Here is an 18,308-nt window from a genome sequence, read left to right on the forward strand (position 1 = left end):
TCGAGATGTGGAGTTAAATCGGCCAGTTTCAATACCTCGAACCTGATAAAACATTTGAAGACGAAACGTGAACGAACACAACGAGTTTGAGCCTGCAAGAGCAGGACTGCTATCCAGAGGAAGGGCGCTCGACCGGTGCAACAATCTCTGGTCAGTTCACTACGTCAACTTTGTCTTTTACTTAAAGAAATGCTGCAGTAATTTGGGAACTGTTTCCCAAGTAGGGTTGCCACCTTTCAGAAAAAGAAATAAGGGACTCCCCCCCTCCCGAAAAAAGGAGGCTAATAGAGAGACGGGATGCTGTGGTCAATTATTATTACTTATAATTGTTAGCGTCCGCAAATGCGGAAACAAGGTTGGACCTCGAAGCGGACAACAAGCGGGGGATACGTAAAAGGGTTTAATGATTACAAACAAAAAATAACACGCGATCACGGGATAGTAGAAATAACAAAAGGAGTCCGTGACAGCAGGTCGATGGAGCTCAATACTACAAACTCGAAGGTTAACTAAGACGATAGGCAGCGAGCCAAAAAGCCAAAATAAAAACACTCTAAAACCTGCACAGGGTAGAGGTTACAAACAAGTGCAGCACACTAACAGAAAAAACCCAATGCAGGGGCGTAACAATCAAATGTAGCGAGACTATAGTGTGAGATGTCAAATGGCGATAAGCAAAGCAAATATCTCGGCAACCTTCTCTGAGATCACCCGTGCTTAAATGCTGCGTTGATGAGCCTGCATTGGATTCAGGTGCGACGTCAGGAACGCCCCCACTAACAGCCCAGCAACAAAACACAATCTAACCAGCAGCAGAATGTGACAATAATTTCATGAAAGTCTCACTGTTTGGCCTTTGAGAGGTTTAAAAAATACTCAGTTATTTATTATTATTTTATTATTTTTTATTCATTATTAAATTACTCAGTTCATTCAGAGTTTATTATTATGAATTTATTTTTACTTTCTTACTGTTGGGCTAGTATTATACTTTGTACTAGTCTTTTTCCTATTTTGCAAAGGTAAGCCTTAGCCTGACAAAGCCTTGATAGCAATGATTTCACATCCAATTATGTAGCTCTTTGGGGAAAAAAAAAAAAAAAAAATATATATATATATATATATATATATATATATATATACACACAAATATATATATATATATATAAACGGGGTGGTATCGGTATGGTATCGGTATCGGCTGATACTGCACAGCCAGGTATCGGTATCGGGGCCAAAAAATGGTATCGGTGCAACACTAATTGTAAGGATGGCTAATCCTTACAACAGCCCCAAAAATCAAGTCATTAAGATGTACAGTGGCATAAAAAAGTATCTACCACCCAAACATTTATAGGTTTTCCTATTTCAATGAGGATAGTATGCAAACAATGGCAGAAGGGGGAAAAATAAGAAGTGAACCATCATATTTCATAGTTTTGTGGTTTTAGTTAAAGCAGACACTGTATTTTCATCTGTGTAATTTTGACAAAGATCAGATGACATTTGATGGTGATTTTATGCAGAAATGTGGGAATTCCAAAAGGTTCAGATACTTTTTCATACCACTGTAGGACCAATAGTCTAAATGGGCTCTGATATTGGTTCCTTCGCTACATCTTGACTTGTTCCCTTTGTACATGTCAATAAAAGATGAATCCAATTGCAAGGAAAGATCGCCAGACTACCTGCCTTATTTATTCCTGCAATAGATTGACATGATCTTTGATATCTACCGGTCGAACGCAATCACCATGAATGATGAAATGGGTTTGGAATCGCTTTTGTTGAATGCATGTGAAATTCGTTGACATTTGCAACTTCAGTGGTCTGACCAATTAACAACACAGATGACATATGTCGCTGCAAATCGTTTTTCAAAAAAAGAAAATAATGTTTGGCTGCTCTGAAACAGATTTTCCTTTTTGAATATTCATTGAAAAGTCAACACCATATGCTGAGAAACGATAAATGTCATCATGTTTATGCATGGTCGAACATGCTTGCATGATGGATGCAGTTAATTTGTTGCTCTTCATTAACATTTTAATTCAATCCCGTTAAAATGTCAGATTTGTGTACAGAAAGAAACCAAGACCACATCCTTGCCCCATAACTCCATCTAGCCTCTTTTTCCCTCCTCTTTATTTCTGACCTGGGTTTCTGGTATAATGGGGCCATCCTTAGGTGAACTTCTGGAAAATGTGGACAAGGGAGAAGCAACAATGACAGGACTGGGTCTGACAAAACCACTCAGGTCACAGCTGGGAATGTCATTCTCCTCCTGAAACAGACAATGTTTGTCAGTCAGATTATTCCTTTGCTAATTATCACTTCACCGAGTGCAACACTGACGATTTCCTGTATATAGAGGTCTGTCTGAAATGAATAATTGAACACAGGGAACATAGAGGCAAGCAACCTTTCACACTCACATTCACACATAGGGTCAATTTAGAGCAGTGATCCCCAAGCCCTTAGCCAGGGACCGGTACCGTCCGTGGCACATTTGCTACCAGGCTGCAAAAAAATAATAAATAATTTGTTCATGACCGCAGTCTGGCCTGTGCCTCTTGACATATCAAAATGCCTGTCTACTCCATTGACCAATCCAAGTAGATATTTGTGTACGTCACCCTATAGTGGTTGGCTGCCATTACTAGGGTGTTTGCATACCTATAGCAGCTCAGCGTCAGTCAATTTAAACAGTTACGTTGGCTGCTGTTGGCTGTGTACTGCGGTGGGCACACCTCGGCAATGGCGGACGGGGTACTTCCAGTCGTTTTGCTTGGATTAGTAATAAAATAATCAAACTGGATAGGAAGTCGTCATTGAAATCCATTGGAGCTAGCCTCTAACATTTATTTTTTCTATCTATGTGTGCTTGGCCTCGATAATGACGTGAGTGCATCATACCTCTTGACGAACCGTACTGCTAAAGCCAAGAAACCTTTCACGATTAGAGAACTCATTATGCCTGCGACAAAGGATATTTACCGCTAAGTTTTAGGAGAGGCCACTGTTAAAAAAGGTTGATTCAGCAAATGGTGAGTTACACATCCCCTGCACTTAATGTTCGTTTTTAGCCCCGCCGTGTTATTTTATGTTTACTCATCCATTGAGAGCCTGCTAACATACTGCATTTCCACCTGTTACGGGAGCTGCACTGCCACAGACAGGGAGAGGCTTCAGACGACAGTCAAGGCAGCGCAGAGGATCGATCATTGGCTGTCCTCTCCCCTCCCTGATGGACATCTAGTCTACCTGGTGCCTCAGCAGAGCTCTAAACATCCTCAAGGACAGCTCACATCCTGGTTTCCAGCAGTTTGAACTTCTCCGCTCTGGGAGACGCTATAGGTGTTTAAAAGCGAGAACAAACAGATTGAGGAACAGTTTCTTTGCTAAAGCCAACTCCACCCTGAACTGCCATATGTAACACCACATCACCTAACGTCCAGTATTAATTTACATGCAATATTCTATGTGCAGTACTTACTTATGTGCAATATTAACGTACAATATTCAATGCCTTCACTGTCAAACTATTACTTCTTTACTTTTATTCACACATATTCTATGCGCAATGCTATTTATGTGCAATATTAACGTGCAATATTCCAATGCCTTCACTGTCAAACTGCTGCTACTTCACTTTGATTACTTGCACTGTCTGAAAATCGGACTACCTCATACACATATTATATTTATTTAGATTTTGTACTTTTATACCTCCAAGTCACTTTTGAGGTTTTTTTACTTGTCCTGCACTGTAAAGGCAGATGCTCCTCAATTTTATTGTACAACTGTATAATGACAATAAAGGGCTACATTATTCTATTCTATTCTATTCTATTCTATTCTATTCTATTCTATTCTATTCTATTCTATTCTATTCTATTCTATTCTATTCTATTCTATTCTACACACATTGCTGGTCCATGAAAAAAGGCCCACATTACACTGATTTGTGGTGCAAAAACAGTTGGGGACCACTGATTCTGAGTATTCAGCCAACCAAAATGCTTGTTTTTGGGAAGTGGGAGAAAAACCGCAATACCTGGAAAAAACGTGCAGGCACAAATTTCACACAGGAAGGCGGTTGTGAGGAAGTTATGCTACCCAGTCATCCACGATGACGCCTTTAAGTTACAGGGTTTGTGGGGGTCATTAAAAAACATTGAAAGTCATTAAATGTGACTTTGAAAAATTCAGGCCTTAAAAAGCATTAAACTAAATGCTCACGGCATTAAAAATTATGTGAACGTGATGGTTAAAAAAACAATAAACCTTTTTTTTTTTTTTTTAACATAATTAATTGTATGATATTATCGGGTAGCCGATAAAAGTATTTTAAAATGATATCAGAAAATATCGACATCGGTTTTATGAAAATATACATGTTGCCTTCAACGTGAATGTAGAAGCCTTCTGCTTTTGTACAATGGCTGGTCACAGCTTAGCACAGAAGTTATACTAATTGGCCATTAGATGTCTCCAAACTAATATGCTTGGGATTTGTTATATTAGCAGGCCATTTGCATCCATGGAGCAAAAAAATAAATGAACAACAAATGATTGAAAAACAATTAATTATAAACTCATTACATACTACCTCATTCAGTGAACTGAAGCTGTGTGCCTTTATTGTTATTTTGAGCCAGACGTGTTATGGCAGTGCGTTATTGGCACTTTGCACTTGATCCAAAAAACTGATGTTTGCATTATTTTGATTTCAGGAGAGTATTGTGGTGTAATATAGGCAATTTTCCTCATAACTTCAGTTGAAGTTGTTCTCTTATTTTTCACATAATGTGTAATGGAAAACCGTGAAGTTATTACATTTATCATGATTAAGTGTCTAGTTGGGCATCACAATACAATTAGCTATAATATGTTAAGTCCACGACCGCATATATTGATATGGGTCTGATATCTGTATCGGATTTTTGGAGTTGGATAATATCGGGATATCGGTTAAAAAGTCAATAATCGGACAATTCAATTTTTTACACATTTGCTACATTTTGTGTGTGTGAAACTATCTGCCGTCTGGTATGGGCATTAAATTCATTTAACAAGAGATTAAAAAACATTAAATGTGACTTGCTGTTACCTGTAGAAATCCTGAGTTAAAACAACCCAAACAAACAAAAATACATTGTAAATCATAATTTAATAGGATTGTAAAGCTCATTTTTAACTTGGCAAGCATCTGGGCCTGAGCCAGTCATGAACATTGACACGCTCACCTTCTTCATGGCCAGAGTATCCATCACGTAGAATACATTCCAAGGCACCCACACCGTTCGGTACTGGGTCAGGAATGGAGCACGTTCAAAACCCAACGTCAGGGATGCACCACCATTGACTAGTAGATCGAACCTGCAACATATTGAATATGAATATAATGCAGTGATGCAACGATTAATCGATTAACCCGGGTAATTCGATTAGGAAAAAAAACTTCAAATCAAATTTTGCTGCTTCGAGGATTTGTTCAATTAGAGTGGCGTTGTAAAGTGTTTGATTTGTTTCACAAGTGTTATTGATTTGGGTGGATACACTGCCCTCTGGTGGGAGCAGTGAATATGACACAACTCATCCAACATGGCTGGATCCAGCTGCTCCCTGTTAAGATCAACATAAGGATTAAGTTTTGTTTGAGCTAATATGATTGTTTATGCATTCATACTTTTGTTTAGAGGTATAATTAGCAATTTTGTATTGGAATATGTGTTTAAACGATTTGTCAAGAAAATTGTAAAAAAAAAAAAAAAAAAAAAAGAAAACGTTAGCATTTTATAGCATTTATGTTAACTGACTTTTTCAATGCAAGTTGGCCAATTTTTTGTTGTTGTACTTCGATCGTCATTTATTTATTTTTCATACCTTTTGAGGCTAAACTCAGGTATTTTAATTTATTTCTAAATGCATTTCTTGCTCTTGTAAAATGAAATTGCAGTTATGCGTAGTGTGAAAAATCACTCAGAAATTTTATTTCATATTCACATTTAATGCTCTTTTTGTGCAATGCTCTTTTTGTGCAATCTTAGCAAGCATTTGTTTCACATTTTCTAAAATTTATTCTGCAACGCATGAAATGTTCCTGATCCCATTACTCGATTATTCGAACTAACTAATTGATAGATGAATCGATTACTTAAATAATCAATAGCTGCAGCCCTATTATACTGCACATAAAAACATTTCATAACATGTGAGACTTATTTCCACTGAAGTGTTTTAAGATTATAAAATCTGAAGAATGTTTGTAAAACCACTTGCTGGAGAAAAATTTTCACGGGGTGTCTAAATTTACAGTATATGCATTTCACTGCTCACACTTTGCATTTTATTATAAATACCATATGATTTTGTGTATATGTGAGTGTGTTCTTTATATGAAACTAATACATGTTAAAATAAGCCTCTATGGACACATGCATCCACACCTGTTCAGCTGACATGTTTGACAGTAATACAATTCAAGATCTTTGCAAATGGTAGTAAGACTAACTGTTTCAGGCTCCAGCTTCTTAAATTGTTCTTTCTAGTCTTATTTGTGAAATCGGTGGCGTCTTACCAGGGGTGGGTAGTAACGAGTTACATTTACTCCATTACATTTAGTTGAGTAACTTTTGGAGAAAAAATGTGCTTCTAAGAGTAATTTTTCTAAGCTACACGTTTTACTTGAGTAGATTTGTAAAGAAGAAACGCTAGTCTTACTCCGCTACTTTGGGCTACACTAGTCATTACATTTTTCCTCTTTATTCTAAATCTAAGATTTTCGTTTTTTTTTTTTTTTTTTTTTTTTTTGTTTTTTTTGTTTTTTTTTTGTAACAGTAACCAGTTTCGCCAACAATAATCACATTACTCCATTATACCAATCAGAGTCAGGCTTACTGTTCTATGATCACGCTGGCCTGTCAATCATGTGGCGTCTTTTCAAGCACCGTATAAAATGAAGTACTTGACATAGAGCGCTGCCCTCAACATGACTATAGTGCGGATCTTAACCTCACTCCCAGATTATATTATTTGGCACCAATAGACAATGGAAAACCGGAGATACGATCCTTTTAATTACATAATAGGAATTATGAATAGGAACTAAAGTATGCCGGAACTATTTAAGATTCACTATTCAAAGTAGAAACTATTTTCTCCACGAGAGTGCAATCATTCTGTTTGGACGAATGATGCTTCAGTCCTGTTGATTTTTTTTTTCTCTCGCCAGGATTTAGTGATTTTTGTGTGTGTTTTTTTTTGGCTTAATATGGTTGTGTAATACAGTTAGTTGGCATGTTTTAAGGTTTAAATTCCCATAAATAACATTTTTTCTTCCATCACTCTTGGTTTTATTGGAATGTTATAAAGTTCCCGTTTTGTTTTTTGGGTCACCCTTTATATGGAGCAATATTGGTTACTCCATCTAGTGGAAGCATAACGCAACCCCAACCACCTACTACTGTGCCTCATAATACAGTGCACCCTATATTTGGAAACAGTTTTAAAATACGACATTTGTCGAAGGAGCGTCTTATACTTCAATTGACTTTACCTTCGTGTGGAAAATACGATAATTTATTTTGAAAAGGCGGATTGATACCCGAATCAATTAGTATGACGTGGCATGGAAGATACTCTACCTAAGCACTGAGATTCACCACAAGAGCAATAAAATACAGGCATACTAAAAAACATCAACTTTAAGACATTTATAGTCCAGAAATGTAATCAATTAAATATACGGCAATTTTTAGGTTTTAGTTTTAGTAAAAAAAAAAGAAAAGAAAAGAAAACTGGGTATAAAACAAAAGCAAATATTTCTCAGGTACGCATAAAGAAACATGAAATAACAACTGCATATAGATGATCAAATTCATACTGTATATGTGTATGTACATACATGCCGTCATTGCGTGTAACAGTGTATCCATGTTCAGGGTAGTCAACAAATGACACGTTGACTCCAATCAGGGGTGTTCCATCCGCTGTCAAAACCTGACCCCGGATTACTGACACCAAACTGGGGAAAGGGAAATCAAGAAATATATTTATTTGCTGAACCTGAAATTGCAAACAGTCATTTCATCATTCAATTACCTAAAAACATGCCCATTATATTGTGAAAATTACAAATTGCTGTGATAGATGAGAATAATTGTACATTTTTTTCGGGCCTACGGAATAATCAGCTGTCCATTTGTTTTAATAATAACACTGCCATGTTTTGAACCAAGCTATTTGCAGGAAGATGTTAATTACTGAGAAGTGAGAACTGACAAGTGATAATTATTTTTCTGATGATTTGTCTGGAATAGTTTTTGGTGAATGTCTGTGAAAGCTCTCACAAAATAAGTGTAGTCTCTGTAAAATGAGTGCAATCAGTTGACTGAATGTGTAATTCCTTTGGTTTTTAAATTGGAAATTGATCTTTGGATGTAGGTTCAACATTAAATTGTGTCATAAATGAAACTATTACCACAATATGTGTCTTCAAAACAGTGTGGAGTCTTCTATGTACGTAGAAATGGAAATTTATATGTAAAAGTGGGCAATATAAAATGTTGGGTTTTTTTTCAATTGGCTGATATTTTCAAGAGTAACAATACCATGTTATGGTGGATTTCAGAAAGCTGCATTTCAAATATAAAAATAGACTTGCTAACAAAACTTACAGTATTAGCATGTTATTACTACAACTATACTACCTTCTATTAAATGGACTGTCACCAAATATGACATGAGTGGATTCAGGACCAAGGAGGAAGTAGATGCGCTGGTAGAAAGACCTGGCAGCCTGAAGAAAAACAAAACCAAGAAAAGCAATTGAAAACCATGATCAAATCAACACATGAAAGAAACATTTCTGTTTACCACCTTGTGATGTTGAATCGTGTAATGTTTAATTTAGAAATGTGCCCAAAAATTTGACCCCGAAAATAGCTAAAAATGCATTCTGGGTTTTTGGTTAAAAGGCCGAAGGTTTATCACCCAACAGTGTGAAGAACATTTAGTCCTCTTGTGATGACGTCGTAAAATCACGGCAAGCTAACACTACTGGCTTACAGCCAACATGTCCACAGTGGAAGTATTTTGAGGTATCAAAGAAATACAGTGAGGAGCAGAAGTACTATATGCACCCCTTGTGAATTTGCAAGTTCACACACTTACAATATAGGTAGAGGTCTGAAATTTCAATCAGGGATGCAATTCCACTTAGAGAAACATAATCTAAAAAAAAAATCGGGAAGTCACATTGTATGATTTTTCAATAATTTGTTTGCAATTTACTGGGGATCATAAGTATTTGTACCCCTGAGAAAACCAGTGCTAATATTTAGTGCAGAAGCCTTTGTTTGCAATTACAGAGGTCAGACGCTTCCTGTATTTTTTGTTTTTTTACCAGGTTTACACATGTGGAAACAGGGATTTCGACCCATTCCAACACGCAAATCCTCTCTAGATCTGTCAGGTTTCGGGGCTGTCGTTGAGAAACACGAAGTTTCAGCTCCATCTAAAGATTTGCTATTGGCTTGAGGTCTGGAGACTGGCTAGGGCTAGGCCATTCCAGAACCTTGATATGCTTTTTACGCAGCCAGTCCTTGGTCAGCTTGGCTGTGTGCTTCAATTATTGCTATGTTGGAAGATCCAGCCACGACTCATCTTCAAGTCTCTGACTGAGGGAAGGAGGTTGTGGCTTAAAATCTGACGATGCATTTTACCACTCATCCTCTGCTTTATACAGTCCCCTTTGCCGAAAAGCAGCCCCAAAGCATGAGGTTTCCACCCCCATACTTCACAGTGGGGATGATGTTCGTGGGGTTACACTCATCCTTCTTTTCCCTCCACACACGATGAGTAAAGTTTGCATCAAAAAGTTCTATTTTGGTCTCATCTGACCACATGACTTTCTTCCATGACCGCTCTGCATCTTTCAGATTGTCCCCAGCAAACTTTAGACGGACCTTCACATGTACTGGCTTCAACAGGGGAACCTTCTCAGCAATGCATGATTTAAAACCATTGCACCGTAGTGTTCCGCAGACAGTAGACTTTGAAACTGTGCATTCAGCTCTCTTCAAGTCATTGACCAGCTCCTGCCGTGTAGTTCTAGGCTCAGCCCTCACTTTCCTCATCATGAGAGATGTCCCTCGAGGAGAGATTTTACATAGAAACCCAGTCCAAGGTATATTATCAGTCATGTTTAGCCTTTTCCATTTTTCTAACAATTGCTGCAACTGTTGATTTATTCTCACCAAGCAACTTTCCAATTGTCCCATAGCCTTTACCAGCTTTGTGGAGCACTTTTTTTTTTTCTCTGGTGTCTTTTGAAAGCTTTCCAGTCTTGCCTATGGTAGTAGTTGGATTATGACTGGCTGCAGTGGGCACACTTGACAATATTGAGCTCAAACGGGTGGTGGGTGGGTGGTTACTCATGGGATAAAGATGGACTTCTTTTTGAAGGTAGACTTGTCAGTCTACTACTCTTTGAGTGTCAAAATTATTGCTGATTCTGAGGGGGACAAATACTTATGAACCCCAGTAAATTACAAATAAATTATATAAAAAAAACAAACAAACAAAAAAAACAAACATAAAATGTGATTTCTGGATTTTTTTTAGTTTATGTCTCTATGAGTGGAATTGCATCTACCATTGAAATTTCTGACCTCTACCTATTTTCTAATATGGATGGGGATTTCGACTAATTTCCATGTCAACTAATCTCAGATTTTATTTGCGACTCGTCGACTAGTCTATAATCAAGAACACTGTGTGTGTGTGTGTGGTGGTGGTGGGGAAGGGGGGATAATTTCTTTCCCTGGCTGCTCAGAGGCGCGAAGACCAAAAGCCAGACTTATTTCCCGCTTAATTCCCGTGTAATGTGGCGCAGGATTTATCCGTGTCATGGCTTTCAGACATAGGGAGATGTCCCGGGAATTTCCTGGGTGGGACACTTTCAGACTTGTCCCGTGTTGGCGACTCGGCGCTCTTTGTGCGTGGAGGGCGAGGGACAAGATTTTATAACCCGGACATTATGTCTTTTTTGGTTGGCATCGGCAACAAAATAAACCACAAATTTCCAAAGATGGAAGGATGTCGAGTCAAATTTTACATCGGATGTCGAAAAGATCGTGTGTCGAAGCAATCGTATGTCGAGGTACCGTTGTAATAACAAAAAAAAAAAAAAAAAAAAAAAAAAAAAAAAAAAAACAGGACAGAATTATATGCATGTGTATTTTTCAGCCTTTCGGTTTTCGGCCAAATGTTTCCAATATTTGGTTTCAGTCAAGAATTTTGCTTTTCTTCTCTGCCTGGGTATCCGTCCTGCGCTCCGCCGCGGGTCGCTGGCTGGACGCCGGTGTATTGGCTGGATGTCGCCTGCTCCGGCGGGGGACCCTTGCTGTGCCGGTTGGGGGGCTGCGGCTGTGGCTCGTGGGCCGGGTGGGCGGACGAAGGTGGGGGCGGGCGTGGAGTTGGTGGTGCGTCCCCTCTTCCCATCCCTAAGGGGCCGGTTGATGGGAGTACAGGTGGCCCGGGGGACCACCCTGGATACCGGGGTGTGACGATGGCTCCTTTGCTGGGCTGTGGGAGGAGGGATGGGCTGCGCTGCGCCCCCCGGGCTGGCTGGGTGGGAGCCGTGGCCTTGGGTTCGCACCTGCGGTGTCTCCGCTCGTCTGGGCTGGATGTGATTGGGTGCGCTCGGGTGGGGTGTCCCGGTGCCAGGACTGGCGGTGGGGCGGCATAGGTTCGGTTGCCAACGGGCTTACACTCACAAGGGATTCACACGATTACTGGGTTCTAGATCACAGAGCTGATTTTCGGTACACTCTACCCCTCCCAATCACTTAGCTTATAGACTCCCCCCCCCCCCAACCCTTCCTTCCCGATTCAACAGGCCCCCCACATGGTGTCAACCGGAAATACATCTAGCTGAAGATAGCACCAACATATTAATAGTTCGTGTAGGCGTTCAATGTATTTCTTGTTGTTGTTTGTGTTTCTTTTCTTTCTTTTCTTGTGTTTCTTTTCCTATGTCCCCCCATAACACCTTCCTGTTCGCTGTTTTGTCATGATAAACAAGATATGTTGAATTATTACAATGGGAGTAAGTCATATTCTGTTGATTTTTGCTTTTGGTACATCCATAGTTTAATTGTTTTCAATCTGTAATCAACTTAGTTTTGCTGTTCAAACCTGCTGAGGAGTCAGTGTTGATGGGGACTGGCTAAGTACTTCCACTGGGTCAGGTGATCCTTTGCAGTACAACTGGTTCTGACAGGAAGGCTGTACACAGCAGTCTGGATCCGTACAATCTGTCAAGCCATCTAAAACAGAAAAACAAGATGTTAATTTTCAAGCCTGTAGGCTACATTTCTTTTGCCTAAAGTGGAAAATGGGGGGGATATAGAATGGATACATGTGGATGAAACACAGGAATAAGAAATAATGAGTGACAACGATAGAAATTAGGAACGATTAGTAATCCAGCAAGAACAAAGGTATGGGAATCTGGTAAAAAGGAGTAGATGACATGGAGCAGAAGAAGAGAAGAGCAATGAATGCAAGAATAGAAAGAGTTATGTCAGGTGATTAAATCTAGACTGTTATTTTGTCCCTGTGAGTTTATAAAAAACAGGTGTACATCTGGTGAGCAGGCACCTGAGACTACCATTAAGTATGCATGCACAGACTCACAAAAAAACGTCCGACCTCTCCCAGACTCATCTTCCTTTTTCACTTTTCTGTTACATTCATCTTGTCCCTCCAGGTCTTAAAATATCTGCCACATTCCCATCCAATGTAGTCATGGTTTTTGGCTTTAATGCTGTGATTTAGCGCAGCATCTGCTTATGTTTATTTTCAGAATAAATTCCAGAGCAGTCTTTATTTATGAGTGAAGACTTTTTTTTAGATAACTTTGTGTTTTTCACAGACCAATCTGTCTTGCAAGGCCCAAAACAGGGCAGTTTCACAAGCTAGCTCCATCCAGAAAAAAACATTTTTCTCAACATGACATGCTTCAGGACATGAGAGGATTGCCAGTAGAATATATTAGATGTGTTAGATATGTGGACTCACTACTGTAATCAGGGAGCGTCCGGACTTCCCGATTCCCACACTGCAAATTTATAACATCTTAATCAGATTTTTCTTCAATCTCGTCAAATAATTGTTTCCATCTAGTTTTCAAAGTTAAAGACTAGTTAACAGATTATTGCGTCTGATTATTCTACTTACTTTAAGATTATTATTTGTTCTTATTGAACTTATAAATCCAAAAACTGGTAATTTTTCACCTCAATCAAGAAAAAAATGGCTTTCAAATACTGTTTTGGACAATATATATTCTTGAATTAGGAACATTTATGACAAACAAACTTGTTTTTAGGTTAAAAATATTCATTTATTGCTTAAAATAAATCTGTTAATCTTATACGCAGCTAGCGATTTTTCTTATTTCAAGAAATCTGAGTAAAATTTACATGATGTACTGGCAGATAATTTCAATTATTTTTCGTAGATTAAAAAAAAAAAAATCAAGGGAATTTAACTTCAGTGATCCCTCACTACTTCGCGCTTCAAACTTTGCACCCTCAGTTCATCGTAGTTTTTTTTTTCTTCCAAAAAATAAATAAATAAAAGTCCCTCTATAGAGCTATCCTGATCCGATCACATAGATCTCACTCTCGCTCCTGCCGCTTTTCTTGGTCAGGGAGTGCACTGGGGTTGCTTATTAAAGTTAAAGATCATTGACAGACGTTAAAGTTTGATTTTGCCATAGATGCTTGGAAGCCGAAACTTCAAAGCACCGCATGCGTTAATCATCGTTTAACTTGTTAAACAGTTGCTTTGGCAACTCATGGTGTGTAAGTGAGCAGTTTGAGCGGATTTGAGTGGACTCAGTGAAGCATTTTAAGTCAAGCATTTTTCTACTTTATTCATGTTTAAAAATAATTCAGTAGGACAACTTTAAAACATCATACATATTACATTTGAAGTGCTAATAAAAACCATTTTGTAAAATATATATGTACATACTGTACTATTCAGACTATAAGTCGCATTTTTTAGTTTATATATACACAGGGGTGCACATATTTTTTTGCCCAGGTTCTCAGAGGAGGACCTGGAGATGTGACTTGGTCCTCATTGAGCTTGAGAGCCGACCTGCCTGATGCGATAAAATTATGACAAGCTTTATTTAGAGCCAATTACCTTTAATTAATCATATTAACAATTAATACTTGATTATCAACTGGCACAACAAAATTGCCATTACTATGAAGTGAAATGTAAAGAAATAAACATAAAAACACAAATTCAAAATAAAGGGCATTATGCGGCTCCCACATTAACTCCAAGCCTTTGTAAAAGTGGGATGTCCTTCTCATAAGAGCTCATTGAACGTGCATGTTTAGCTTTGTGAAATGCGAGCAAAAACATGTTTGTCAGTGCATGGCGGTGTTCTTCATTAACTTTATTCCGCCACTTGTCCATAGGGCGAGTGGGGTCCTGTCTGACATCGATAGTTTGCTTAATTGCCACATGCTGTTTTTTTCGTGCTTTTCAAAGTTTGGATGGCTGAAATTCTTTGACCCTACATAAAATGCGCTGCTCTTATCAGCGACATTGGGACTCTCACGGCAAATTTTGTACCACATTTCCGTGCGAGCATCATTTGCTTCTAGCCATGGTACCTCCTGCAGCCACTTTTCAGCAAAAGTCCTTTTTTTGGTAGCTCCTGTGACGTCTCTGTCGTCTGTCTGTCTTTTGACGGGGGTGGAGGAACATGGAGATTTTTACTCAGTGGGGCCTGCCTCTTTGACATTTTGAGAAGTGATTTTCTCATGTCCGCCGCAAATACAGTTGTCAGCCATCTGTACGCAAAAGCATATGGAAGCCGTTGAGGGCCAGCGCGTTTGGGGATGGCGTGGCTCAGTGGTAGAGTAGTTGTCCCCCCAACCTAGAGGTTGTGGGTTCGATTCTCTGCCCTGATGAACTCGCCTAGGTATCCTTGAGCAAGATACTGAACCCCCCATTGCTGCGTCACCAGTAGGTAGATGGCAATGTAGTGTAGAGCGCTTTGAGCACCTTGAAAGGTGGAAAAGCGCTATACAAGTATAACACCATTTGTCTACGGCCAGTACGCATGCGGACCACTTATGTGCACCCCTGTATATATATATATATATATATATATACAGTTTATATATCATATATACATTTTTTTGTTATGTAGTTTATAGTTTGGCTGGGGGTGCGACTTTTAACACATTATATCATTTCACATGTTATTTTGGTGTTTTGGAGTGACACTGATGGTTTGGTAAACTTGTTAGCATGTTCTTTATGCTATAGTTATCTGAATAACTCTTAATAGCTATGTAACGTTAACATACTGGCCATGTTCGCATTTCGTTGTTCATGCATCATATAACTATCATACTTTACACTTATTCAGCATGTTATTCTCTATTGTATTTTTAATTTTAAATTGCCTTTCAAGATGACATATTTTTTCTATGTGTTGAATTTTATCAAGTAAATTTCCCCCCCAAAATGCGATTTATACTCCGGTGCGACTTATGTTTTTTTTTTCCTCTTCATTGCCCATTTTTGGGCTGATGCAACTTCTACTCAGGTGTGACTTATAGTCCGAAAAATACGGTAAAAGTTTTTTTTTTAAATTATACTCTGGGGAAAAAAAGTGAAAAAAAAACATTTTATATGTATCTATTTCCAATGCTAAATCTGAATAAATACATTGACCACACACACACACACACGCCTAAAAAAAATGGGATGGGGGGGGGGGGGGGGCGATACTTCCGTGCTGTTAGAAGGCAAGAGATCTTGTGTGCCCCACCTCGAAATATCCTGCGTGACCGTCTCATCAGGGATTTTAATCGTCATTATCCTGGACAGCTTTCCAAGTCTCAAACTAGGAGTACTAACAATTCAGTTGGTCTTTTTTTGGGACTTTATGAGCCGTCCCTCGAAGGGGTTGACGCGATGACGGCTGCCTTGTCACAGTCAGAGACATCCCCTATTTCAGGCTTTGTCAATGATGCAATAAGTGTCAAGACACCCATTTGGTAAGGACGTGTCTGTTGGGATAATGCTCTTAAGAGAAGCAGCTGTGTCTTCCTTTTCCTCTCGACTGTTTAATGTGGATTAAGGCAACATATATTTGCGTCCTTTGACTTCCTAGAAGAACTTTTACCTGTGTTCTGTCTTCTGCAACATGCCTCTAATTCACTCTTTCAATTAATCCATATATTGTCTATTGCACAAGTACTGTTCTATTTATCCATTTTATGCTGCATGCGAACATACCTCCTTCATTGTCCTTGCCATCAGTACAGATGGTTTCCATGGCGACATGACATCCCGCTCCTCGCCATCCTGACTGGCAGATACAATGCCAGCCACTCGCTTCCAGGGTGCATCTTCCATTGTTGTTGCAGAGACCTGGACAACCCTCTGGACAGGGCCAAAAATACATTTGCAGCGTTAGAGCAGCTTGAGTGGAATGGGATCACATGTGACCAGCAGGGTGTGAAATAGGCTTCAACCAATATACATTTTGGAAAGTTAGTGGAAGTTACTACAAGTGAGAAAGCGAAGAGTGTTTCCCTCACCTCAGCAAAGCCCAAGACACTTCACAAGGCTATTTGTGGCGGGGCTAATACATTCATTCAAAGTCAGAAAGAGCCCAGGCTCAGTTGGCAGCCCGTTAAAGTGTGTAAAATGTACACATTGAAGACTTTACACATCGGCTCAAATATCTACAACACACTATGAGACCTACATGTTCAAGCTGATGAAAAAGAAACAAATTGCGTGATCTACCAATTCACCATTAAGTAAACTATAGTTGCCACAGCACTGGTCTTAAAAAATAAGGGGAAAAAAACACTTGTCCTTACAAAACAAAGATACAGTATATACGGAATGTCTATCAATGCTTCAGAGGGTTAATTTGTCTCCCTACTCCACTCATTACATTATCTCTATTTTTATTTATTTTTTGCTTTGGATGGAATACAATGCACATTATTAATTGTTAGTGCACTTTATTCATTTACCAAAGAATTGGTGGAATCCTAATTGTCATTTAATTAAGCGCTTCATGATAGCTAAAAAAGCCCTTCAGAACGAAGTTGTTATTCCCCCCGCCCCCCAAATAAGCTGCCATTTTAGAAGCAGGCATTTAAAAAAAAAAATGCTTGACTAGGGATGCCCTATGTGGTTTAGACAAATCTTCGAGTGTGGACCAATGTTCCCTCTAATTTTTCATGTATCTGAGCGATGACAATGTGTCCTGGTCTTTGTTTCAACTGATCCTGCACTGGCAGTTTAGAGGGGTCCGGGGAAACAAGAAGCACCTGACTGCAATCAACTGATTGCACTTGTAAGACACCAGATAGGTGAAAAGGTGTCCTTTTGATGGGTTGCAACAAAAACCCGCACCCACAGCGGCCCTTGTGGAATAGTTTGCCCATCCCTGGTCTTAGCAGACACACAAGCTCCTTCAGCACAGTGAGGACCACTGTGAGCAACATCAGATGTGTATGCTGTGGCCACACGCCAGTATGGCGTGTGTTTTCGTCTGATAGCTTTTAAGCATTGTGCTTTCTTGTGGTAACTTTGAAGTAGAGCTGAAACGAGTACTCGAGCAACTCGAGTAACTCGAGTTTAAAAACTGATCCGAGTAATTTTATTCACCTCGAGTAATCGTTTATTATGACAGCTCTCAGCATCACGTTTTGCTCGGACTACTTTTAATGCGGGACAACGCGCTGTCACGTGCGGAGAGGAAGAAGGGGGAAAAAAAAAAAAACTTACTGCAGCCGACAGCCGCCACAAACAACGCCGACGTTGCTAAATACTAGCCCATACGATGCTACGTTGGTACAGGTAGCGTCTCATGCGTCTCATAGAGATCACATGTATGTTGAACTAGATGCTAAATGACAGACTCGGCCGCGTCTGGGCAGCTTTAGTAAACAGCCGCCATCTTAAAGCAGTAGAGCGCTAAGCGCTAATAAAGAGCGCTAAGCGCTAATAAATAAGATTAACGTTCCTGTTCTGAAGTCATGTTAGCCCTGCGGAGGGCTAGGTTTCTATTAATTATGACCACTGTCGATGCTTGGCTAACGTGTCTTACATACAGGCTTTAACATAACATAGCATTGTGGAGTGATGAGGGTGTAAAATAAAAACTTAATCATGCTAACTATCAATTTTAGCTCAGTAGTCATTGCTGGATAAAACACCAAGTAGCACTGGTGCTA

General features: G+C 39.2%; 1 protein-coding gene across 10 annotated transcripts in view; it reads right to left on the reverse strand.

Annotated features, from left to right (window-relative positions):
• The window catches only part of tenm3 (teneurin transmembrane protein 3), a 451,194-nt gene that overhangs the window by 115,001 nt on the left and 317,885 nt on the right, over nt 1–18,308 (reverse strand). For all 10 annotated transcript variants that reach the window (XM_057842847.1, XM_057842853.1, XM_057842852.1 and 7 more), the window contains 6 exons: nt 16,348–16,494; nt 12,205–12,335; nt 8,715–8,803; nt 7,910–8,029; nt 5,250–5,382; nt 2,156–2,284 (listed from right to left, as the gene is read on the reverse strand). In XM_057842847.1, coding sequence (XP_057698830.1) covers nt 2,156–2,284; nt 5,250–5,382; nt 7,910–8,029; nt 8,715–8,803; nt 12,205–12,335; nt 16,348–16,494 — 749 coding nt within the window. The remainder of the gene's footprint in view (nt 1–2,155; nt 2,285–5,249; nt 5,383–7,909; nt 8,030–8,714; nt 8,804–12,204; nt 12,336–16,347; nt 16,495–18,308) is intronic.

The sequence above is a fragment of the Corythoichthys intestinalis genome, chromosome 8, assembly GCF_030265065.1.
Source record: "Corythoichthys intestinalis isolate RoL2023-P3 chromosome 8, ASM3026506v1, whole genome shotgun sequence".
In the NCBI taxonomy this organism is placed as follows: domain Eukaryota; kingdom Metazoa; phylum Chordata; class Actinopteri; order Syngnathiformes; family Syngnathidae; genus Corythoichthys; species Corythoichthys intestinalis.